This window comes from Oncorhynchus gorbuscha, linkage group LG03 (assembly GCF_021184085.1).
Source record: "Oncorhynchus gorbuscha isolate QuinsamMale2020 ecotype Even-year linkage group LG03, OgorEven_v1.0, whole genome shotgun sequence".
NCBI classification, from domain to species: domain Eukaryota; kingdom Metazoa; phylum Chordata; class Actinopteri; order Salmoniformes; family Salmonidae; genus Oncorhynchus; species Oncorhynchus gorbuscha.
This window is the reverse complement of record NC_060175.1, coordinates 102512236-102537900: the sequence shown is the minus strand read 5'-3', so window position 1 is coordinate 102537900 and position 25665 is coordinate 102512236. Positions and strand designations below refer to the sequence as shown.

Below are 25665 nucleotides of genomic sequence, written 5' to 3'. Positions count from 1 at the left end.
CTGTTATACATGCAGCTATGCAGACAGTGCCCAATGTGTTGTGTGGTATGTCTGTTATACATGCAGCTATGCAGACAGTGCCCAATGTGTTGTGTGGTATGTCTGTTATACATGCAGCTATGCAGACAGTGCCCAATGTGTTGTGTGGTATGTCTGTTATACATGCAGCTATGCAGACAGTGCCCAATGTGTTGTGTGGTATGTCTGTTATACATGCAGCTATGCAGACAGTGCCCAATGTGTTGTGTGGTATGTCTGTTATACATGCAGCTATGCAGACAGTGCCCAATGTGTTGTGTGGTATGTCTGTTATACATGCAGCTATGCAGACAGTGCCCAATGTGTTGTGTGGTATGTCTGTTATACATGCAGCTATGCAGACAGTGCCCAATGTGTTGTGTGGTATGTCTGTTATACATGCAGCTATGCAGACAGTGCCCAATGTGTTGTGTGGTATGTCTGTTATACATGCAGCTATGCAGACAGTGCCCAATGTGTTGTGTGGTATGTCTGTTATACATGCAGCTATGCAGACAGTGCCCAATGTGTTGTGTGGTATGTCTGTTATACATGCAGCTATGCAGACAGTGCCCAATGTGTTGTGTGGTATGTCTGTTATACATGCAGCTATGCAGACAGTGCCCAATGTGTTGTGTGGTATGTCTGTTATACATGCAGCTATGCAGACAGTGCCCAATGTGTTGTGTGGTATGTCTGTTATACATGCAGCTATGCAGACAGTGCCCAATGTGTTGTGTGGTATGTCTGTTATACATGCAGCTATGCAGACAGTGCCCAATGTGTTGTGTGGTATGTCTGTTATACATGCAGCTATGCAGACAGTGCCCAATGTGTTGTGTGGTATGTCTGTTATACATGCAGCTATGCAGACAGTGCCCAATGTGTTGTGTGGTATGTCTGTTATACATGCAGCTATGCAGACAGTGCCCAATGTGTTGTGTGGTATGTCTGTTATACATGCAGCTATGCAGACAGTGCCCAATGTGTTGTGTGGTATTTTGCAGATGGGCATTTATGTAGAAAAAGTCCCTTGAGCACCAACATGTGAAGTTCATAACAGCACATCACATTGGCTGTCAAATGAAAGTTGGGTCTATATTTTTCAAATATATATATTTTTTAATGAAGGCATAGATAGATGTTTCAACTCATTTTCCATCTTAAAAATTAGGCAAGTCAGTACCTTCAGAAAGTAATTCACATCCCTTGACATTTTCCACATTTAGTTGTGTTACAGTCTGAATTTACACACAATACTCACAATACCCGATAACGTCAAAGTGATTAATAACCACTGTCGCTAAAGTAAAACAGGAGCTGCCTCCACTATTCCAGCACCATGTCAACCACAGGAGCTGCCTCCACTATTCCAGCACCATGTCAACCACAGGAGCTGCCTCCACTATCCCAGCACCATGTCAACCACAGGAGCTGCCTCCACTATCCCAGCACCATGTCAACCACAGGAGCTGCCTCCACTATCCCAGCACCATGTCAACCACAGGAGCTGCCTCCACTATCCCAGCACCATGTCAACCACAGGAGCTGCCTCCACTATTCCAGCACCATGTCAACAACAGGAGCTGCCTCCACTATTCCAGCACCATGTCAACAACAGGAGCTGCCTCCACTATTCTAGCACCATGTCAACCACAGGAGCTGCCTCCACTATTCCAGCACCATGTCAACCACAGGAGCTGCCTCCACTATTCCAGCACCATGTCAACCACAGGAGCTGCCTCCACTATTCCAGCACCATGTCAACAACAGGAGCTGCCTCCACTATTCTAGCACCATGTCAACCACAGGAGCTGCCTCCACTATTCCAGCACCATGTCAACCACAGGAGCTGCCTCCACTATTCCAGCACCATGTCAACAACAGGAGCTGCCTCCACTATTCTAGCACCATGTCAACCACAGGAGCTGCCTCCACTATCCCAGCACCATGTCAACAACAGGAGCTGCCTCCACTATTCCAGCACCATGTCAACAACAGGAGCTGCCTCCACTATTCCAGCACCATGTCAACCACAGGAGCTGCCTCCACTATTCCAGCACTCATGTCAACCACAGGAGCTGCCTCCACTATTCCAGCACCATGTCAACCACAGGAGCTGCCTCCACTATTCTAGCACCATGTCAACCACAGGAGCTGCCTCCACTATTCTAGCACCATGTCAACCACAGGAGCTGCCTCCACTATTCCAGCACCATGTCAACCACAGGAGCTGCCTCCACTATTCCAGCACCATGTCAACAACAGGAGCTGCCTCCACTATTCCAGCACCATGTCAACAACAGGAGCTGCCTCCACTATTCAGCACCATGTCAACCACAGGAGCTGCCTCCACTATTCCAGCACCATGTCTCCACTATTCCAGCACCATGTCAACAACAGGAGCTGCCTCCACTATTCCAGCACCATGTCAACAACAGGAGCTGCCTCCACTATTCCAGCACCATGTCAACCACAGGAGCTGCCTCCACTATTCTAGCACCATGTCAACCACAGGAGCTGCCTCCACTATTCCAGCACCATGTCAACAACAGGAGCTGCCTCCACTATTCCAGCACCATGTCAACAACAGGAGCTGCCTCCACTATTCTAGCACCATGTCAACCACAGGAGCTGCCTCCACTATTCCAGCACCATGTCAACCACAGGAGCTGCCTCCACTATTCCAGCACCATGTCAACCACAGGAGCTGCCTCCACTATTCCAGCACCATGTCAACAACAGGAGCTGCCTCCACTATTCTAGCACCATGTCAACCACAGGAGCTGCCTCCACTATTCCAGCACCATGTCAACAACAGGAGCTGCCTCCACTATTCTAGCACCATGTCAACCACAGGAGCTGCCTCCACTATTCCAGCACCATGTCAACCACAGGAGCTGCCTCCACTATTCTAGCACCATGTCAACCACAGGAGCTGCCTCCACTATTCCAGCACCATTTCAACAACAGGAGCAGCCTCCACTATTCCAGCACCATCAAAAGGAGGGTGGTGCTTGGAATCATTGTTCTTCCTCTGTCAACCATGGTAACCTGCAAGGAAACACGTGCCGTCATCATTGCTTTGCACAAAAAGGGCTTCACAGGCAAGGATATTCTGCCAGTAAGATTGCACCTAAATCAACCATTTATTGGATCATCAAGAACTTCAAGAAGAGCGGTTCAATTGTTGTGAAGAAGGCTTCAGGGCGCCAAAGAAAGTCCAGCATGCGCCAGGACAGTCTCCTAAAGTTGATTCAGCTGCGGGATCGGGGCACCACCAGTACAGAGCTTGCTCAGGAATGGCAGCAGACAGGTGTGAGTGCATCTACATGCACAGTGTGGCAAAGACTTTTGGAAGATGGCCTGGTGGCAAGAAGGGCAGCAAAGAAGCCACTTCTCTCCAGGAAAAACATCAGGGACAGACTGATATTCTGCAAAAGGTACAGGGATTGGACTGCTGAGGACTGGGGTAAAGTCATTTTCTCTGATGAATCCACTTTCCGATTGTTTGGGGAAACAGAAAAAAGCTTGTCCGGAGAAGACAAGGTGAGCGCTACAATCAGTCCTGTGTCATGCCAACAGTAAAGCATCCTGAGACCATTCATGGGGCTCACTCACAATTTTGCCTAAGAACACAGCCATGAATAAAGAATGGTACCAACACATCCTCCGAGAGCAACTTCTCCCAACCATCCAGGAACAGTTTGGTGACGAACAATGGCCTTTCCAGCATGATGGAGCACCTTGCCATAAGTGGCTTGGGGAACAAAAATCGATATTTTGGGTCAATGGCCAGGAAACTCCCCAGACCTTAATCCCATTGAGAACTTGTGGTCAATCTTCAAGAGGCAGGTGGACAAAAAAAAAACACACATTCTGTCAAACTCCAAGCATCGATATATATATGATATGATATGACATTTATATATATATATATATATATATATATATATATATATATATATAGTGTTGTAACAATGTACAAATGGTTAAAGTACACAAGGGAAAATAAATAAGCATAAATATGGGTTGTATTTACAATGGTGTTTGTTCTTCACTGGTTGCCCTTGTGGCAACAGGTCACAAATCTTGCTGCTGTGATGTAACACTGTGGTATTTCACCCAGTAGATATGGGAGTTTATCAAAATTGGATTTGTTTTCGAATTCTATCTTTCTATCCCCTCCCTCTGTCCCTCTCTGTCGGTCTCTCTGTTGTTTGTAATCAGAGGTACTGAGCTGACTGAGGATCAGTGTGCTGATCTCCGTTTAAGGTTTCAGGGGCTGCCAGCCATCAATCATCGGCTGTGTGACGTCACCGCCTGGGGCTTTAGCTTAAATACCCTTACAGCAGTGCTGTTAGGACTGTAGCACTAGGCAGCATCCTAGTGGATGTGGACAATGCCGAGCCGACTGACTGAGACAAATTGAAACCCAACCACCAACGAAAAATACAATACGTTGTTTTGTATTAGCATTGCGCAATTACTTTAAATCACAGATTAACAATCCCCATCCTAACATTTCCTCTTACTTGGCGGTCGAAGGTTGGCTGATATAAATTTAAATACATTATCCCATTTCATTGGCATGCATTATTTTCACTTAATTTAGATACATTATCGCATTTCATGGCAATACATTATCCCATTTCATGACAATACATTATCCCATTTCATTTAGATACATTATCCCATTTAGATACATTATCCCATTTCATTTAGATACATTATCCAATTTCATTTAGATACATTATCCAATTTAGATACATTATCCCATTTAGATACATTATCCCATTTCGATACATTATCCCATTTCATTTAGATACATTATCCCATTTAATTTAAATACATTATCCCATTTCATTCACATGCATTCTCATTTAATTTAGATACATTCTCATTTAATCTAGACGCATTATCTTATTTAATTTAGGTGCATTATCCCATTTAATCAAACATTATCCCATTTAATTTAGATACATTATCCCATTTAGCGAGAAAAGTGCAGACTGATAACTCCAGGTGTCTCAGATGGCACCCTATTCCCAATGGGGCTGTCATGCCTAATAATGTCCCCTGGCCAAAAAGTGTCCCTCTCCGCATCACAATGGGATTTGATGAACTATTAGCGTCCGTTGCTATATCAACGGTGAGACGACCTAACAATTAGAATTTTGGCGATCATTACAACCTAAATTACGTTCTTTTCATCATCTCTAGTGTAAGAACATTTAGAAGATGAATACACAAAAGCAGAGGACTAACGATCGAGAGGGAATTAACGATCAACGAGTCAGAGACATGGGAAGAATTTGTCTAGGCATTGAGCCTGAAACAGGATACTTGTTATTTGGCCATTGGTCCAATTTTATTGCAAGGCATTCTAATTGGTCAACCACAGGCTAGGGTTGGGTTATAAAACTACATCCTGTCTCTTCGTTCTGTGGAGACTCACTGAGGACAGGGGAGAATGAACATTTACCTCTCAGCATAATATCCATGATTTGTCCTCTTTGAATAAACTGATTTATCTCCCTATGATTTGCTTTGGGGTCTACGTTATTGAAGAGTAACATCAACTGCTAACACTGAAAACAAGGCCTATTAGAGTGTAGAGGTGGCAGGGTAGCCTAGTGGTTAGAGTGTAGAGGTGGCAGGGTAGCCTAGTGGTCAGAGTATAGAGGTCGCAGGGTAGCCTAGTGGTTAGAGTGTAGAGGTGGCAGGGTAGCCTAGTGGTTAGAGTGTAGAGGTGGCAGGGTAGCCTAGTGGTTAGAGTGTAGAGGCGGCAGGGTAGCCTAGTGGTTAGAGTGTAGGGGCTGCAGGTTAGCCTAGTGGTTAGAGTGTAGGGGCTGCAGGGTAGCCTAGTGGTTAGAGTGTAGAGGCGGCAGGGTAGCCTAGTGGTTAGAGTGTAGAGGCGGCAGGGTAGCCTAGTGGTTAGAGTGTAGAGGCGGCAGGGTAGCCTAGTGGTTAGAGTGTAGAGGCGGCAGGGTAGCCTAGTGGTTAGAGTGTAGAGGCGGCAGGGTAGCCTAGTGGTTAGAGTGCAGAGGCGGCAGGGTAGCCTAGTGGTTAGAGTGTAGGGGCGGCAGGTTAGCCTAGTGGTTAGAGTGTAGGGGCGGCAGGTTAGCCTAGTGGTTAGAGTGTAGGGGCGGCAGGTTATCTAGTGGTTAGAGTGTAGGGATGGCCGTTAGCCTAGTGGTTAGAGTTTGTAAGTCGCTCTGGATAAGAGCGTCTGCTAAATGACTTAAATGTAAATGTAAATGTAGAGCGTTGGACTAGTAACCGGAAGGTTGCACGTTCAAACCCCCGAGCTGACAAGGTACAAATCTGTCGCTCTGCCCCTGAACTGACTTGCCTGGTTAAATAAAAGGTAAAATAATAAATAAATAAATAAAACCTCGTTAACTTTACAACATGAAATCCACGTCTTAAAACATTACTATGTTTCAGAAAAATAAACCAGAATAATTTGTTTTGACACAATAGAATTGCAGTAGCCCCCCAGTAGCCCCCCTATTACGCTTCCTCTCACATAGCTGATTAGTATACCCTTGTGGTTGAATATATATATATATACACACACACACACACACACACGGGGGAAAAGTATTTAATCAGCCACCAATTGTGCAAGTTCTCCCACTTAAAAAGATGAGGCCTGTAATTTTCATCATAGGTACACTTCAACTATGACAGACAAAATTAGGGGGAAAAAAATCCAGAAAAATCACATTGTAGGATTTTTAATGAATTTATTTGGTGGAAAATAAGTATTAAGCCCCTGGGGGGCTCAGACAGTTGATGGTCCTAAAGTCATGTGGAGGTACATTTGAAGAGGTACATTTTTATAAGCTCAACATAACAACAATTTCTTGCATTTATCAAAATGTCAATCAAAGCTTAACATACTCTGTCTCAACTCTGTCTCATGGGCTTCACCGAAATGTAAGGTTTCAGTGCAATCAGTGGTTGTTTGTCCCAACTGGAGACGATTGTTGGCTTCCACCGAGGGAATCCTTGGAAGACGAAGAGAAAAATATCAGTGTTAGGGGAAACTACAACTAGCGGAAGTAACCGGGAGGTTGCAAGTTTAAACCCCTGAGCTGACAAGGTACAAATCTGTCGTTCTGTCCCTGAACAGGCAGTTAACCCACTGTTCCTAGGCAGTCATTGAAAATAAGAAATTTGTTCTTAACTGACTTGCCTGGTTAAATAAAGGTAAAATAGAAAAATAGCACCCGGATGTCATAGCACTTAGTCCCCTTCTTGATTCTGCTCCGGTAGCCCTCCTTACGTTTCTCCTGCGCCTTGTCCATCCATGTTCAGTCTCACCTTGATTGATAACAGGAATAAATGCAATTATATTTCACATTACAAATACATTTCTTACATATCTCTTGGAGGGGCCCCAAAAACAAAAATACATGAACAATGTCCACCATCGCCTTGGAGGCGGTCTCATCCTTGATGTGTATCACACAAAAATAACATCTATTTTTGGATTCTGTTTGGTTCTAATTCTAAGAGTAAAAAAAACTCCTCGGACATTATGAAAATTTAAACAAGTTTATTCTTCCCAGAGGATCAATACAGCGTCATTCAGACAAAACATGTTTCCACAACTACAAGTATATATACTCCACTTAAGACACTCCTCCTTCTCTCCAACCCTTACATCTTATGGTTCCACAGGAAGACAAAAGTAATACAATAATAAACCAGAATTTCACCCTTAAGGGGGGATCTGACCTGACCCCCTCATTTTCCTCATCCACAGATGTCCATCCACTTCCCCTAAACCAATCCTGTGACTTCCTCCCGTCCACCCAGCACATTCCAAAGCCATCTGGCTCCTACAGATAACTGTTTACATCTGATGTAAAAAAAATATATTTAAAAAACAGTCTCCATCACTCCTCAGATACTATACTGCTGAGTAAAACAACGTTCCAAGTTTAACACAGAATCTAACTGGTTCCGAGCACCCTTTTTAAAACTGGTTTACAAAAGGGAATTTAGAGTTAACCACGTACTCTTCCTGTACTGACCTTAAATGGGTATTGCCTCCATCCACTTGGTAAAGTGATCGGTCGCCATCAGACACCAGCTGTTCCTGGATTTAGTGAATGAGGTCAACCCCTAACATTTAAAAGTGTTAGAGAGAAGATTATTTTGTTACCCACGTCTGTGTCAAACAGTATACACATTTTCATATTTTTATTTTACCTTTATTTAACCAGGCAAGTCAGTTAAGAACATATTCTTATTTTCAATGACGGCCTGGGAACAGTGGGTTAACTGCCCTGTTCAGGGGCAGAACGACAGATTTGTACCTTGTCAGCTCGGGGGTTTGAACTCGCAACCTTCCGGTTACTAGTCCAACGCTCTAACCACTAGGCTACGCTGCCGCCCCATGTTTGTAAAGATACTGAAACACACACACACACACACACACACACACACACACACACACACACACACACACACACACACACACACACACACACACACACACACACACACACACACACACACACACACACACACACATTCTAGAATATTTAACTCTGCTGTGGTCAAATAAAGTAACCATCACAAAAACAACTTGTCAGGGCAAAATTTGAATTGGGACACTTACCGATCATGTGTTATGGTGACCACTCCTTTGATACATTTCATTCCAGACATTTTTACGAGCCGTCCTCCCATTGAACTATATGTACCGCTAGCAACATGTAGACGACCAACTAGCTAGATGGAAATTGGTTGTACGTAGCTAAATCCGCCCAGTTATCTAAATAGCACTGCTTAACGTTGCGCCTCTTGTCGAGATCCGTAGTGCCTTCATTGTACCTCGCCTGGTTGGAAAGTTAAAAGAAAATCGAGGGATGCCATTGAAATGCAAGATATATACATATAGAAAGCTACAATAACAGTTACAGTAGCTAGCTAGCTAACGTTAGCTAAATAAAACTGGCTGGCTGGCTGGCTGGCTAAATGACCAGACAGGCTGAGGTAAATAAGTATAGTAGCTAGCAACGTCAATCTATATACAGCCTACATTATTTCTTCCTATTTAACAAGTGTTCTCATATAAAGACAAATATATGGTAAGGTTAAAGAGTGTTCTCTTTCCAGTCTTTTTTGTCCTCTGAAGCAGCAGGTTGTCATCCTCAAAAACACCGTCCTTGGGGAGCAATTCTGAGGTAATAATTTTGTGCGAACTGAGCGAGCGCTTATGAAGTGAAATAGATCCAAGCAACCAGCATAGCAACGGACGCTTTGATTCATCACGTAATCCGGTCAGAATTTTGCAAGTTCTAGCAACATCCCTAGCAACAGAAGCTAGAACTCATGGAATCCCATTGTGACACTTTTTGGCAGGGGGGAAACTATTTGGCATGACGGGCCCTGTTTAAAGGTAGTGCACTATATAGAGAACCGGGTGCCATTTCGGGACACTATATAGAGAACCGGGTGCCATTTCGGGACACTAAATAGAGAACCGGGTGCCATTTCGGGACACTAAATAGAGAACCGGGTGCCATTTCGGGACACTAAATAGAGAACCGGGTGCCATTTCGGGACACTAAATAGAGAACCGGGTGCCATTTCGGGACACTAAATAGAGAACCGGGTGCCATTTCGGGACACTAAATAGAGAACCGGGTGCCATTTCGGGACACTAAATAGAGAACCGGGTGCCATTTCGGGACACTAAATAGAGAACCGGGTGCCATTTCGGGACACTAAATAGAGAACCGGGTGCCATTTCGGGACACTAAATAGAGAACCGGGTGCCATTTCGGGACACTAAATAGAGAACCGGGTGCCATTTCGGGACACTAAATAGAGAACCGGGTGCCATTTCGGGACACTAAATAGAGAACCGGGTGCCATTTCGGGACACTAAATAGAGAACCGGGTGCCATTTCGGGACACTAAATAGAGAACCGGGTGCCATTTCGGGACACTAAATAGAGAACCGGGTGCCATTTCGGGACACTAAATAGAGAACCGGGTGCCATTTCGGGACACTAAATAGAGAACCGGGTGCCATTTCGGGACACTAAATAGAGAACCGGGTGCCATTTCGGGACACTAAATAGAGAACCGGGTGCCATTTCGGGACACTAAATAGAGAACCGGGTGCCATTTCGGGACACTAAATAGAGAACAGGGTGCCATTTGGGACACTAAATAGAAACCGGGTGCCATTTACGGGACACTAAATAGAGAACCGGGTGCCATTTACAAATGACACTAAATAGAGAACCTGGTCAAAACTAGGGACACTAAATAGAGAACCGGGTGCCATTTGGGACACTAAATAGAGAACCGGGTGCCATTTCGGGACAAACTGTTAAATAGAGAACCGGGTGTTTTTTCGGGACACTAAATAGAGAACCGGGTGCCAGGACACTAAATAGAGAACAGGTGGTCATTTGGGACACTAAATAGAGAACAGGGTGCCATTTGGGACACTAAATAGAGAAGGTGCCATTGGGGACACTAAATAGAGAACAGGTGCCAATGGGACACTAAATAGAGAACCGGGTGTCGGGACACTAAATAGAGAACCGGGTGCCATTTCGGGACACTAAATAGAGAACCGGTGCCATTTCGGGACACTAAATAGAGAACCGGGTGCCATTTGGGACAATAAAAGAGAACCGGGTGCCATTGTCCGGGACACTAAATAGAGAACCGGGTGCCATTTGCAGGGACACTAAATGTGGAACCAGGTGCATTCATTTGGCGGGACACTAAATAGAGAAGGGGGGTGCCATTTCGGGACACTAAATAGGGAACCGGGTGCCATTTCGGGACACTAAATAGAGAACCGGGTGCCATTCCGGGACACTAAATAGAGAACAGGGTACCATTTGGAACGTACCTTACATGAACATCTGGCTACGGTCATGAGAATACCACAACATGTAGGGAGGGGTGCATTACAAATGACACCCTATTCCATAGGGGCCCTGGTCAAAACTAGTGCACTATATAGGATACCATTTGGGACAAATGCATCATCTGATTTCAGATCAAATCTGTTATATAGTCTAGAATTTTTTGTTTTTGTTCCAAACACCAGGTGGTCAATGGGTCAGACAGACAGGTGGTCAATGGGTCAGACAGACAGGTGGTCAATGGGTCAGACAGACAGGTGGTCAATGGGTCAGACAGACAGGTGGTCAATGGGTCAGACAGACAGGTGGTCAATGGGTCAGACAGACAGGTGGTCAATGGGTCAGACAGACAGGTGGTCAATGGGTCAGACAGACATGTGGTCTATTGGACAGACAGGCCTGTATTTGGAGAAAAACGGACCATTTATGTTATCTGTCCTGGAATGGCTGTTAGCAGATAGACATTATGCAGGCTAGAGAGGCTGAGACTGTGTGTTTATACAGGACTTCATTCATTTGGCTCTGGAGACAGACAGCCTGGAAAGAGAGAGGGGGGGGGTAGAGCAGAGGTCAGAGGACAGTCAACACACTGTCCGGGCCCCACCCCCAACACACCGTCCGGGCCCCACCCCCAACACACCGTCCGGGCCCCACCCCCAACACACCGTCCGGGCCCCACCCCCAACACACCGTCCGGGCCCCACCCCCAACACACCGTCCGGGCCCCACCCCCATTAAACTACCGGGCCCCACCCCCAAACATTCCGGGCCCCACCCCCAACACACCGTCCGGGCCCCACCCCCAACACACCGCCCGGGCCCCACCCCCAACACACCGCCCGGGCCCCACCCCCAACACACCGTCCTGGCTGGTCATGCTACTTTTACAGTGTGACATAATCGTGCTGTAGGGAGTGGTTTGTTTCAGTTCCTTGTTATAAGCCTAGCTAAGACCATTTTCAGATGTGAAAGTTTCAGAAGACAGAACAACAAGCCTTTCCTCTGGCCCCCTTAGACTGATGATCTCATTCAGATTCCAGCGTAGGGCCTGTTCTCACAGAGCAGCCTCTGCTGTGGTCTGTGTGTTCATCTCTGTCTCACCTGTCTTGTATGAGCAACAACATATTTCATTTTACCAGGCAGGTCAATAAAGAACAAATGTTTTACTTACAAAAACAGCTTGCTATGGCTACTAGCCCTCTGTCTACCCTTGAAGAGTGAACATTAAGCTACTAGCATCGACAGTTTCAATAAGCATGAAGATACTAGAGTCGACAGTCTCAATAAACATTAAGCGTTAAGCTTCTAGCATCGACAGTCTCAATAAGCGGTAAGCTACTAGCATCGGCGGTCTCAATAAGCATTAAACTACTAGCAGACAGTCTCAAACATTAAGCTACTAGCATCGACAGTCTCAATAAGCGGTAAGCTACTAGCATCGGCGGTCTCAATAAGCGGTAAGCTACTAGCATCGGCAGTCTCAATAAGCGGTAAGCTACTAGCATCGGCGGTCTCAATAAGCATTAAACTACTAGCAGACAGTCTCAAACATTAAGCTACTAGCATCGACAGTGTGTGACAAGCACAAAGGTAATGTATGTAACACGGTTCAGGCCAAAACATCATGTTTTGTGTGTGTTGACTCTATACATGCAGGTTAACAAACACACTGTGACCCAGTTGGTTGACTAACAACATTCAGCAAACTTTCAATCGAGTTTAGAAATTAACATTAAAAGAAAATAAATCACTATTTTAGAAAAAAAATATTTGTAAGGTAAAGAAGAAAATAACATTTCTGAACTTAATTAGGAATATATTTTACTGAATGAAGAGAGACAACAACTACAGGTTAAACTCACATAAAGCTGACCACTTAATGGTTACTAAACCTGGTAAACAGCCCTCACATAAAGCTGACTACTTAATGGTTACTATAAACATCGAACAGCCCTCACATAAAGCTGACCACTTAATGGTTACTAAACATCGAACAGCCCTCACATAAAGCTGACCACTTAATGGTTACTAAACATCGAACAGCCCTCACATAAAGCATACTACTTAATGGTTACTAAACATCGAACAGCCCTCACATAAAGCAGACTACTTAATGGTTACTAAACATCGAACAGCCCTCACATAAAGCATACTACTTAATGGTTACTAAACCTGGTAAACAGCCCTCACATAAAGCTGACTACTTAATGGTTACTAAACATCGAACAGCCCTCACATAAAGCGTACCACTTAATGGTTACTAAACATCGAACAGCCCTCACATAAAGCGTACCACTTAATGGTTACTAAACCTGGTAAACAGCCCTCACATAAAGCTGACCACTTAATGGTTACTAAACATCGAACAGCCCTCACATAAAGCGTACCACTTAATGGTTACTAAACCTGGTAAACAGCCCTCACATAAAGCTGACCACTTAATGGTTACTAAACCTGGTAAACAGCCCTCACATAAAGCGTACCACTTAATGGTTACTAAACATCGAACAGCCCTCACATAAAGCTGACCATTTAATGGTTACTAAACATCGAACAGCCCTCACATAAAGCATACCACTTAATGGTTACTAACGAATACACGTCAAACCAGTTATAATTTTAATACATCAAGATACAAAACACATTAGAAACAACCAATGAGATTAATGACAATTTTAAAATCTATGAAAATCTATACAAATTAGAATTACACAACAGTGGGACTGACCCGACCATGCCTTTTTAGACTCCACTATCCTGAAGGAGCTATGAGCAGACCAAAAAAATTTAAGCACTAAAAACAGAGATCGCCCAAAAATAAATACTAGTCAGTTAAAACATTTGCATGGTGAAAAGCACCAGGAATGGACGGCTTTTCTATAAAATTATATTCAACATTTTGGGACAAAGTAACGTCCCGTACTTACTCAAATGACAACACAAGTCACTCAACTCAGGACTTCCTAGTTCCATGTATCAAACCGTTATTTCAGTTATATTTAAAAATGGGGAAAATCTGGAGAGTCGCCTGCTGATTACAGTAAACAATAAAATCACAACAAAGTTCACCTGCAACAGAATGGAAAAAGTTATTCAAGACTTGATACATATGAATCCAAACACGGTTTATTAAAACTAGACACTTAGAAACAAATTCAAGAACATGTTTCAATTTAATACGATATGCAAAAAAAACTAAAAAACAAGATCTAGATGTATCAATAATGGCTGTTGATGACGAAAAGGCTCATGACTGTCTTGAATGGTGTTTTCTATTAAAAACGTTGAAAGTTTTCCAAATGAAATAATAAAACGCAATTCAAATATGATATAAAAATATCCTAAAGCAACAATATCCAAGAATGATACGTTATCTGATCAAATTGCGTTAGAAAGAGGCACAAGACAGGGATGTCCTCATTCCACTCCCTCCTATTTGCACTGGCAACTGAACCGATTGCAGAAAGAATTAGACAGGACCCTTAAAAACGTAACAGGTATGCGACATAATGTGTTTTGATGTATTTTTGGACCATTTTCAATGAAGTTTACTCGTCGACATTCATTGAGAAAGAAAAATAGTCCTAAATACATCAAAACACATATTATATTGCAAACAATCTATCCTACCTAACGGTGATGCAGGGAGACAAGTCACCTGACAAAACCATTGCACGGAAAGTCTAAAGTTGGCACATTATAAAAGCCCCCACAAACTGTAGACTCCACCAAACATTTCCGCCTCAACGTCTAGATGGGTGTATGAGTAGGCTGCCTCAAACACTGCTATGCTAATCACACACTACAAGTAGTAACTTGTGCCTATTTTAAAACGAACAGGCAATACACCACAGCCCCCCCCCCTTGTGGCATAGACATTCAGCATCCCAAATGGCACCCTGTCCCCTTCATAGGGCACTACTTTTAACCAAAGAACCCCATGTCCAAGTAGTGCACTACCTTGAACCAGAGAACCCTATGTCAAAGTAGTGCACTACCTTGAACCAGAGAACCCTATGTCAAAGTAGTGCACTACTTTGAACCAGAGAACCCTATGTCAAAGTAGTGCACTACCTTGAACCAGAGAACCCTATGTCAAAGTAGTGCACTACCTTGAACCAGAGAACCCTATGTCAAAGTAGTGCACTACCTTGAACCAGAGAACCCTATGTCAAAGTAGTGCACTACCTTGAACCAGAGAACCCTATGTCAAAGTAGTGCACTACCTTGAACCAGAGAACCCTATGTCAAAGTAGTGCACTACCTTGAACCAGAGAACCCTATGTCAAAGTAGTGCACTACCTTGAACCAGAGAACCCTATGTCAAAGTAGTGCACTACCTTGAACCAGAGAACCCTATGTCAAAGTAGTGCACTACTTTGAACCAGAGAACCCTATGTCAAAGTAGTGCACTACTTTGAACCAGAGAACCCTATGTCAAAGTAGTGCACTACTTTTAACCAGAGAACCCTATGTCAAAGTAGTGCACTACCTTGAACCAGAGAACCCTATGTCAAAGTAGTGCACTACCTTGAACCAGAGAACCCTATGTCAAAGTAGTGCACTACCTTGAACCAGAGAACCCTATGTCAAAGTAGTGCACTACCTTGAACCAGAGAACCCTATGTCAAAGTAGTGCACTACCTTGAACCAGAGAACCCTATGTCAAAGTAGTGCACTGTCTAGGGAATAGGGTGCCGTATGGTGCGTATTATAGGCTATCCAAATACAGTAGTGTTGTGTGGAGAAAACTGCTGGTAACCTGTCCTGCTCGGGCAGATCCAGTACATGAGTAGTGAAAAACAGAGGTACCAACCCATGATGTAAACACACAGTGTGTGCCTGTCGTATCACAAATCATCCACTGCTCTGTACACTAGCTATACACATAGGCTACAGTAGAAGTCTTTGTGTGTGTGTGTGTGTGTGTGTGTGTGTGTGTGTGTGTGTGTGTGTGTGTGTGTGTGTGTGTGTGTGTGTGTGTGTACAGAGGAAACTGCAGTTGACTTGGTTGTTTATTTTATTTTGGGGAAGTAATTGACCAATAATACACCGTTTGGTCAATGAAATTGAAATACAAGTATCCCTATAGTGTATTGCCCAATCACAACAAGGCTTCTTTGAGTAGTGTTTTCACACTTGGTTCCTTTCAGAGAATGTTTGTGAATTCCGTGTGGTTTGCTGTATTTTTTGTGCAGAGCACCCAAAACGAAGGAACTCAGACCCCTCAAAAGAGGCCCCGAAGTGAACCAAACAGACCATCTAAAGAGGTTCCCTTTTTTAGGGCAATGTGAACATAACGCTCTCCAGGTTCCCTTGTGATTCCTGCACCATACACGAGACTACTGTTATAACCCCTCACACTAGACTACTGTTATAACCCCTAGACTACTGTTATAACCCATAGACTACTGTTATAACCCCTAGACTACTGTTATAACCCCTAGACTACTGTTATAACCCCTAGACTACTGTTATAACCCTAGACTACTGTTATAACCCCTAGACTACTGTTATAACCCCTAGACTACTGTTATAACCCCAGACTACAGTTATAAAGACTACAGTTATCCCTAGACTACAGTTATAACCCCTAGACTACAGTTATAACCCCTAGACTACAGTTATAACCCCTAGACTACAGTTATAACCCCTAGACTACAGTTATAACCCCTCACACTACTGACATAACCCCTCACACTAGACTACTGACATAACCCCTCACACTAGACTACTGTTATAACCCCTCACACTAGACTACTGTTATAACCCCTAGACTACTGTTATAACCCCTAGACTACTGTTATAACCCCTAGACTACTGTTATAACCCCTAGACTACTGTTATAACCCCTAGACTACTGTTATAACCCCTAGACTACTGTTATAACCCCTAGACTACTGTTATAACCCATAGACTACTGTTATAACCCCTAGACTACAGTTATAACCCCTAGACTACAGTTATAACCCCTAGACTACAGTTATAACCCCTAGACTACAGTTATAACCCCTAGACTACAGTTATAACCCCTAGACTACTGTTATAACCCCTAGACTACTGTTATAACCCCTCACACTAGACTACTGTTATAACCCCTCACACTAGACTACTGTTATAACCCCTCACACTAGACTACTGTTATAACCCCTCACACTAGACTACTGTTATAACCCCTAGACTACTGTTATAACCCCTAGACTACTGTTATAACCCCTAGACTACTGTTATAACCCCTAGACTACTGATATAACCCCTAGACTACTGTTATAACCCCTAGACTACTGTTATAACCCCTAGACTACTGTTATAACCCCTAGACTACTGTTATAACCCCTCACACTAGACTACTGTTATAACCCCTCACACTAGACTACTGTTATAACCCCTCACACTAGACTACTGACATAACCCCTCACACTAGACTACTGTTATAACCCCTCACACTAGACTACTGTTATAACCCCTCACACTAGACTACTGTTATAACCCCTCACACTAGACTACTGTTATAACCCCTCACACTAGAATACTGTTATAACCCCTCACACTAGACTACTGTTATAACCCCTCACACTAGACTACTGTTATAACCCCTCACACTAGACTACTGTTATAACCCCTCACACTAGACTACTGTTATAACCCCTCACACTAGAATACTGTTATAACCCCTCACACTAGACTACTGTTATAACCCCTCACACTAGACTACTGTTATAACCCCTCACACTAGACTACTGTTATAACCCCTCACACTAGACTACTGTTATAACCCCTCACACTAGACTACTGTTATAACCCCTAGACTACTGTTATAACCCCTCACACTAGACTACTGTTATAACCCCTAGACTACTGTTATAACCCCTCACACTAGACTACTGACATAACCCCTCACACTAGACTACTGACATAACCCCTCACACTAGACTACTGTTATAACCCCTAGACTACTGTTATAACCCCTAGACTACTGTTATAACCCCTCACACTAGACTACTGACATAACCCCTCACACTAGACTACTGTTATAACCCCTAGACTACTGTTATAACCCCTCACACTAGACTACTGACATAACCCCTCACACTAGACTACTGACATAACCCCTCACACTAGACTACTGTTATAACCCCTCACACTGTTGTCACAATAGAGAGAAGATGTGAAGAAAACGCTGTGTTTTTGGATATTGATTCGCGATTGTCAAGGATGCAGATAAATTCCAGCAGTTTTTTTTGTTCAGATAATTTGTTTGCAAGTTGTGATCTATAGGCTAAGAGAGCTTCGTACGGTGTTTATATAGTGTGAGAAGACAACAGAGATATTGTACCATATTATAAACTGGGTGGTTCGAACCCTGAATGCTGATTGGCTGACAGCTGTGGTATATCAGACCGTATACCTTGGGTATGACAAAACATATATATTTTTTAGTGCTCTAATTACGTTGGTAAAGCAGTTTATAATATGGTAATATGGTAGGTTAAGTAATCCCTCTCACCCCACCCCCCTAAGTTTTAGATGCACTATTGTTAAGTGACTGTCCCACTGGATGTCATAAGGTGAATGCACCAATTTGTAAGTCGCTCTGGATAAGAGCGTCTGCTAAATGACTTAAATGTAATGTAATGTAATGTAATGATAATAGCAATAAGGCACCTCAGGGGTTTGTGGTATATGGCCAATATACAACGGCTAAGGGCTGTATCCAGGCACTCTGCGTTGCGTCGTGCTTAAGAAGAACAGCCCTTAGCTGTGGTATATCGGCCATATACCACATCCCCTAATGTCTTATTGGTTAATTATAGGGGAAGTAGCCTATGCTGGGTGTACAATTCTCTATTTCTGTGCAGTTATTCTTCTGCTATTTATTCTGTTACCAATAATATGTACACGTTAATAGTATCTTTTGTTTACAATTATTGTCTCATCTTTTAACTAAATGCAAACTTTTAACTTCCAAAATATAAGTATATATCTATCAGTGTGATGACAACATTCTGATGGAATGGCTCATCCTGCACATGGTAAAACCCCAGAATGCATTGAGTGAATGTTGGGAAAAGATCTTGGTACCTTTCTATACAAAGCAATGTGAATGCAAATAGGACTCGGACCACAAAACAGGTGAAGTGATCTGGCAAAAGAGTTGAGTCCTCATTCAAAGGGAACGGAGTTCTTTTGACTTTTTTTACCCCTAGAGTTCACTTTAAAAAGAGGACTTAGAGAGAACGCCAGTGTGCAAAGCTGTCATCAAGGCAAAGGGTGGCTACATTGAAGAATCGGTTCCTTTAAAGAGGACTTAGAGAGAACGCCAGTGTGCAAAGCTGTCATCAAGGCAAAGGGTGGCTACATTGAAGAATCGGTTCCTTTAAAGAGGACTTAGAGAGAACGCCAGTGTGCAAAGCTGTCATCAAGGCAAAGGGTGGCTACATTGAAGAATCGGTTCATTTAAAGAGGACTTAGAGAGAACGCCAGTGTGCAAAGCTGTCATCAAGGCAAAGGGTGGCTACATTGAAGAATCGGTTCATTTAAAGAGGACTTAGAGAGAACGCCAGTGTGCAAAGCTGTCATCAAGGCAAAGGGTGGCTACATTGAAGAATCGGTTCCTTTAAAGAGGACTTAGAGAGAACGCCAGTGTGCAAAGCTGTCATCAAGGCAAAGGGTGGCTACATTGAAGAATCGGTTCCTTTAAAGAGGACTTAGAGAGAACGCCAGTGTGCAAAGCTGTCATCAAGGCAAAGGGTGGCTACATTGAAGAATCGGTTCCTTTAAAGAGGACTTAGAGAGAACGCCAGTGTGCAAAGCTGTCATCAAGGCAAAGGGTGGCTACATTGAAGAATCGGTTCATTTAAAGAGGACTTAGAGAGAACGCCAGTGTGCAAAGCTGTCATCAAGGCAAAGGGTGGCTACATTGAAGAATCGGTTCATTTAAAGAGGACTTAGAGAGAACGCCAGTGTGCAAAGCTGTCATCAAGGCAAAGGGTGGCTACATTGAAGAATCGGTTCATTAAAAGAGGACTTAGAGAGAACGCCAGTGTGCAAAGCTGTCATCAAGGCAAAGGGTGGCTACATTGAAGAATCGGTTCATTTAAAGAGGACTTAGAGAGAACGCCAGTGTGCAAAGCTGTCATCAAGGCAAAGGGTGGCTACATTGAAGAATCGGTTCCTTTAAAGAGGACTTAGAGAGAACGCCAGTGTGCAAAGCTGTCATCAAGGCAAAGGGTGGCTACATTGAAGAATCGGTTCCTTTAAAGAGGACTTAGAGAGAACGCCAGTGTGCAAAGCTGTCATCAAGGCAAAGGGTGGCTACATTGAAGAATCGGTTCCTTTAAAGAGGACTTAGAGAGAACGCCAGTGTGCAAAGCTGTCATCAAGGCAAAGGGTGGCTACATTGAAGAATCGGTTCATTTAAAGAGGACTTAGAGAGAACGCCAGTGTGCAAAGCTGTCATCAAGGCAAAGGGTGGCTACATTGAAGAATCGGTTCATTTAAAGAGGACTATACAGAGCCTTCAAAAAGTATTTAGATCCCTTGACTTTTTCCACATTTTGTTACATTGCAGCCTTTTTCTAAAACGGATTAAATAAAACAATTATCAACAGCAATCTACACACAATAACATTTACATTACATTTAAGTCATTTAGCAGACGCTCTTATCCAGAGCGACTTACAAGTTGGTGCATTCATCTTATGACATCCAGTGGAACAGTCACTTTGCAATAGTGCATCTAAATCTTAAAGGGGGGTGAGAGGGATTACTTATCCTATCCTAGGTATTCCTTAAAGAGGTGGGGTTTCAGGTGTCTCCGGAAGGTGATAACGACAAAGCAAAAACAGGTTTAGAAATGTTATAATATATTATATATATATAAAAACAGAAATACCTTATTCACATAAGCATTCAGAACCTTTGCTATGAGACTGTAAATGGAGCTCAGGTGCTTCCTGTTTCCATTGATCATCCTTGTTTCTACAACTTGATTGGAGTCCACCTGTGGTAAAGTCAATTGATTGGACATGATTTAGAAAGGCACACACCTGTCTATATAAGGTCTCACAGTTGACAGTGCATGTCAGAGCAAAAACAAAGCCAGGAGGTTGAAGTAATTGTCCGTAGAGCACCGAGACAGGACTGTGTCGAGGCACAGGTCTGGGGAAGGGTACCAAAACATTTCTCCAGCATTGAAGGCCCCCAAGAACACAGTGGCCTCCATCATTCTTAAATGGAAGAAGTTTGGAAAATACCAAGACTCTTCCTAGAACTGGCAACCCGGCCAAACTGAGCAATCGAGGGAGAAGAGCTTTGGTCAGGAGGTGACCAAGAACCCAATGGTCACTCTGATACAGCTCTAGAGTTCCTCTGTAGAGATGGGGGAACCTTCCAGAAGGACAACCATCTCTGCAGCACTCCACCAAGCAGGCCTTTATGGTAGGGTGGCCAGACAGAAGCCACTCCTCAGTAAAAGGCACATGACAGCCCGCTTGGAGTTTGCCAAAAAGCACCCAGACCATGAGAAACAAGATTCTATGGTGTGATGAAACCAAGATTGTACTCTTTGGTCTGAATGCCAAGCGTCATGTCTGGAGAAACCTGGCACTGTCCCTATGGTGAAGCATGGTGGTGGCAGCATCATCATGCTGTGGGGATGTTTTTCAGTCGCAGGGACTGGGAGACTAGTCAGGATCAAGATGAACGGAGCAAAGTACAGAGAGATCCTTGATGAAAACCTGCTCCAGAGCACTCAGGACCTCAGCCTGGTGTGAAGGTTCACCTTCCAAAAGGACAACGACCCTCAGGACACAGCCAAGACAACGCAGGAGTGGCTTCGGGACAAGTCTCTGAATGTCCTTGAGTGGCCCAACCAGAGCCTGGACTTAAACCCGATCAAACATCTCTGGAGAGAACTGAAAATAGCTGTACAGCAACACTCCCCAAACAACTTGACAGAGCTTGAGAGGATCTGCAGAGAAGAATGAGAGAAACTCCCCAAATACAGGTGTGTCAAGCTTGTAGCGTCATACCCTGGAGGCTGTAATCACTGACAAAGGTGCTTCAACAAAGTACTGAATAAAGGGTCTGAATACTTATGTAAATGTGATCAGTTTTATATATATATATATAAATAATATATATATGCAAAAAAAATCTAAACCCATGTTTTTGTTTTGTCATTATAGGGTATTGTGTGTAGATTTGAGGGGGGAAAACAACTTAATCCATTTTAGAATAAGGCTGTAAAGTAACACAATGTGGAAAACTTACCTTACCGTAAGTGAAAACAATCATTTACCTGGTTCATATAATAGCAAAGTATTACAGCAAGTCGGGATGAGACAATAACCAGTTGATTGATGTCTGTGTGTAAAACGACACCATCAGTCCAGTCCAACTGAACTTAGTAAAATGGCCTGTCTCGCTGCTTGTTTAGGTGCCTCTCTCTCTACAAAGTAGCCAGTCGAGAGAATATATAATGTAAACAACGGATGGTTGTTGTGTGGTTAAAATGAAACATTGTATCGTGTATCAACGCTACAACGTATCAACGACACACAAACGTGTTGAAATGACAAGCCGATGGATACACTGAGGTGTCGTTACAAACGATCCCTGATACACAGCACTAAAAACCTCTGCCTCCAGGACACGAATAACAAGGCACTAAACTCACCTCCGTCCCGATTCCGAAGTCACCGAATTACAACTCTGGACAGACAGCAACGTGGAGGACTTCCGCCGTCCGAGGGGAGTAGGAAGGAGACCCGAGGGAGAGAGGAGGTTTCCCTGCGAGGAAAACGACCCTCCTCGCCTCTCCAGAAATACCTCCGTTGTCCCATCATTGAACGAGTCCGAAGGCAGAACGAGGATAGGCGGGACAGTGATAACTCCGAGTCCCGGAACGGCGCAAACGTTCCCAACGGTCCCGCAGCTCACCGACGTTGGTAGGTTAGTGAAGGTCCCATAGTTGGACACGGTTAACATCCCGGCCACTGTCGCCCGGATATCGCCCCCCAGCAACTCGCTGTCTCGGTTTCCATGGTATGTCTGTTGTACTGGCCGTCCATCTAGTGAAATGTTACTAAGGAAAAAGAGAGCTGCTTGTCTCCGCCGCGTATCTCTATTTTTCCTCCGGTGTTGTTTCAGCGGGTTGGTAGTGTTGTTAACGGCAGCGTTGTTAACGGTAGTGCAGGCGGCAGCAGCCATTCTCTACTGAGGAAGTATCTCACGGCGTTCCACTCGCGCAACAGGACCTGTCCACGCCCCCCTGTGCTTTCTATTGGACGAGAGGGTCTAATCTAAATAACATTAAAACAGATGGACGGTGGAGAAAGCTGAGGTCGGGCAAGATTGGATTTTTTTTAAAGGTTTTAAATTGATGTTTTTGTGTGTTTTTTTTCTGAACGCCTTAAGTCGAAAACAACAATTTGAGAAAATATCAATTTACTAGACTTCAGATGGACACAAATAATGAACGGCAGCTCAGTAGTGTATTAGGCTATTACAGTACATTTCACAATAAAACCTATTTTCTCAATAATACTCAATAATCTATAATATTGTGTTATTAACAATAAGGACACATTTATTTTTTGACGTTTACAATTTTCAGTTAGCAAAGACCGCTGAGACATCTGCGACAGATATTATGGCTACATTAGTAGATGAGGTATAATGATGACCAGTGAATAAATCCTCAAAATCCCCTGCTGATGATTTTCTGCAATGATACGCTGTCCTCTGACAACACACACACACACACACACACACACACACACACACACACACACACACACACACACACACACACACACACACACACACACACACACACACACACACACACACACACACACACACACACACACACACACACACACACACACACACACACACACACACACACGCACACACACGTTTGTTTTACTATCCTTGTGAGGACCAAACAAAATCATGTTTTCCCTAACCCAAACCTTTACCTAACCCTAACCCAAACTTTAACCTAACCTAATCCTTAAAACAGACTTGTTTTCTTATGGGGACCTTGTAAAATGTCCCCATTTTGTTTTACTATCCTTGTGAGGACTTCTGGTACCCACAAGGATAGTAAAACCAAACACAAACACTAAAAGTAGTGCACTATATAGGACTGTTGTCTCTCTGAATATCACTGTCCTCCCCCGTGCTGTCTCTCTCATCTCTCTCTGTTGCATCCCCTGTCTCTTTCACTGACTCTCTCTCTCTCTTTCTCTCTCTCTCTCTCTCTCTCTTTCTTTCTTTCTTTCTTTCTTTCTTTCTTTCTTTCTTTCTTTCTTTCTTTCTTTCTTCCTGTCTCCAAAGGCCAGTCAAGGGGACACCGGAAAACCGAGCATCTACATTCTCTGTGATCTGACTCATAGCTAAAGGAGAGAGGGACAAAGGAATGTTTACCGCTTATTTGGTGACTCGCTACATCCTCACTGATAGTTAAACTACTGATATGGAAAGGAAAAGGATGACCACTCAGCCTCATGACTCAGGAGCCACCTACTGCCGTTGTGCCCTTGCACAAGGCATTTAATCCCCAAACTGCTCCAGGGGCGCTTGCCCTGTGGTTTGACCCTGTGGTTTACCCTGTGGTTGACCCCTGTGGTTGACCCCTGTGGTTGACCCAGTGGCTGACCCCTGTGGTTGACCCCTGTGGTTGACCCAGTGGCTGATCCCTGTGGTTGACCCAGTGGCTGACCCCTGTGGTTGACCCAGTGGTTGACCCAGTGGTTGACCCTGTGGTTTACCCTGTGGTTGACCCCTGTGGTTGACCCCTGTGGTTGACCCAGTGGCTGACCCCTGTGGTTGACCCCTGTGGTTGACCCAGTGGCTGATCCTGTGGTTGACCCAGTGGCTGACCCCTGTGGTTGACCCAGTGGTTGACCCTGTGGCTGATCCAGTGGTTGACCCTGTGGCTGACCCTGTGGCTGACCCAGTGGTTGACCCTGTGGCTGACCCTGTGGTTGACCCCTGTGGTTGACCGCTGTGGCTGACCCTGTGGCTGACCCCTGTGGTTGACCCTGTGGCTGACCCTGTGGTTGACCCTGTGGTTGACCCTGTGGTTGACCCTTCATTTCCTCAGTGAAAACAATGTACTGAGCAAATGTCAAATTGTCTTTTTACCAAATTACCATAAAGACAGACCACGTATTCACATATTCATACACTTATTGAAAAACAGACAAGCCAAAACAAAGACAAAGTCTTCTCATTCTTTGTTGATTTAAACAAAGCTTTTGACTCAATTTGGCATGAGGGTCCGCTATACAAATTGATGGAAAGTGGTGTTGGGGGAAAAACGTACGGCATTAAATCATTATACATATGGCATTATAAAATCCATGTAGACACACAACAAGTGTCCGGGTAAAAATGGTCAAAAAACACACGTTTCTTTCCACAGGGCCGTGGGGTGAGACAGGGATGTAGCTTAAGCCCCACCCTCTTCAACAAATGGTCAAGGGCACTAGAAGTTTGCAGCACCCGGCCTCACCCTACTAGAATCTAAAGTTTAATCTCTACTGTTTGCTAATGATCTGGTTCTTCTGTCACCAACCAAGGAGGTCCTTCAGCAGCACCTAGATCTTCTGCACAGATTCTGTCAGACCTGGGACCTGACATTAAGTCTCAGTAAGACCAAAATAATGGTGTTCCAAAAAAGGTCCAGTTGCCAGGACCACAAATACAAATTCCATCTAGA

General features: G+C 43.9%; 1 protein-coding gene across 1 annotated transcript in view; it reads right to left on the bottom strand.

The window, feature by feature from the left end:
• Positions 1–23169, bottom strand: part of LOC124032396 (CDK5 and ABL1 enzyme substrate 2-like) — a 54369-nt gene extending 31200 nt beyond the window's left edge. Inside the window, exon 1 of the mRNA XM_046344770.1 lies at positions 22612–23169. Coding sequence (XP_046200726.1) covers positions 22612–23144 — 533 coding nt within the window. The 5' untranslated portion in view covers positions 23145–23169. The remainder of the gene's footprint in view (positions 1–22611) is intronic.
• Positions 23170–25665: the final 2496 nt, after the last annotated feature.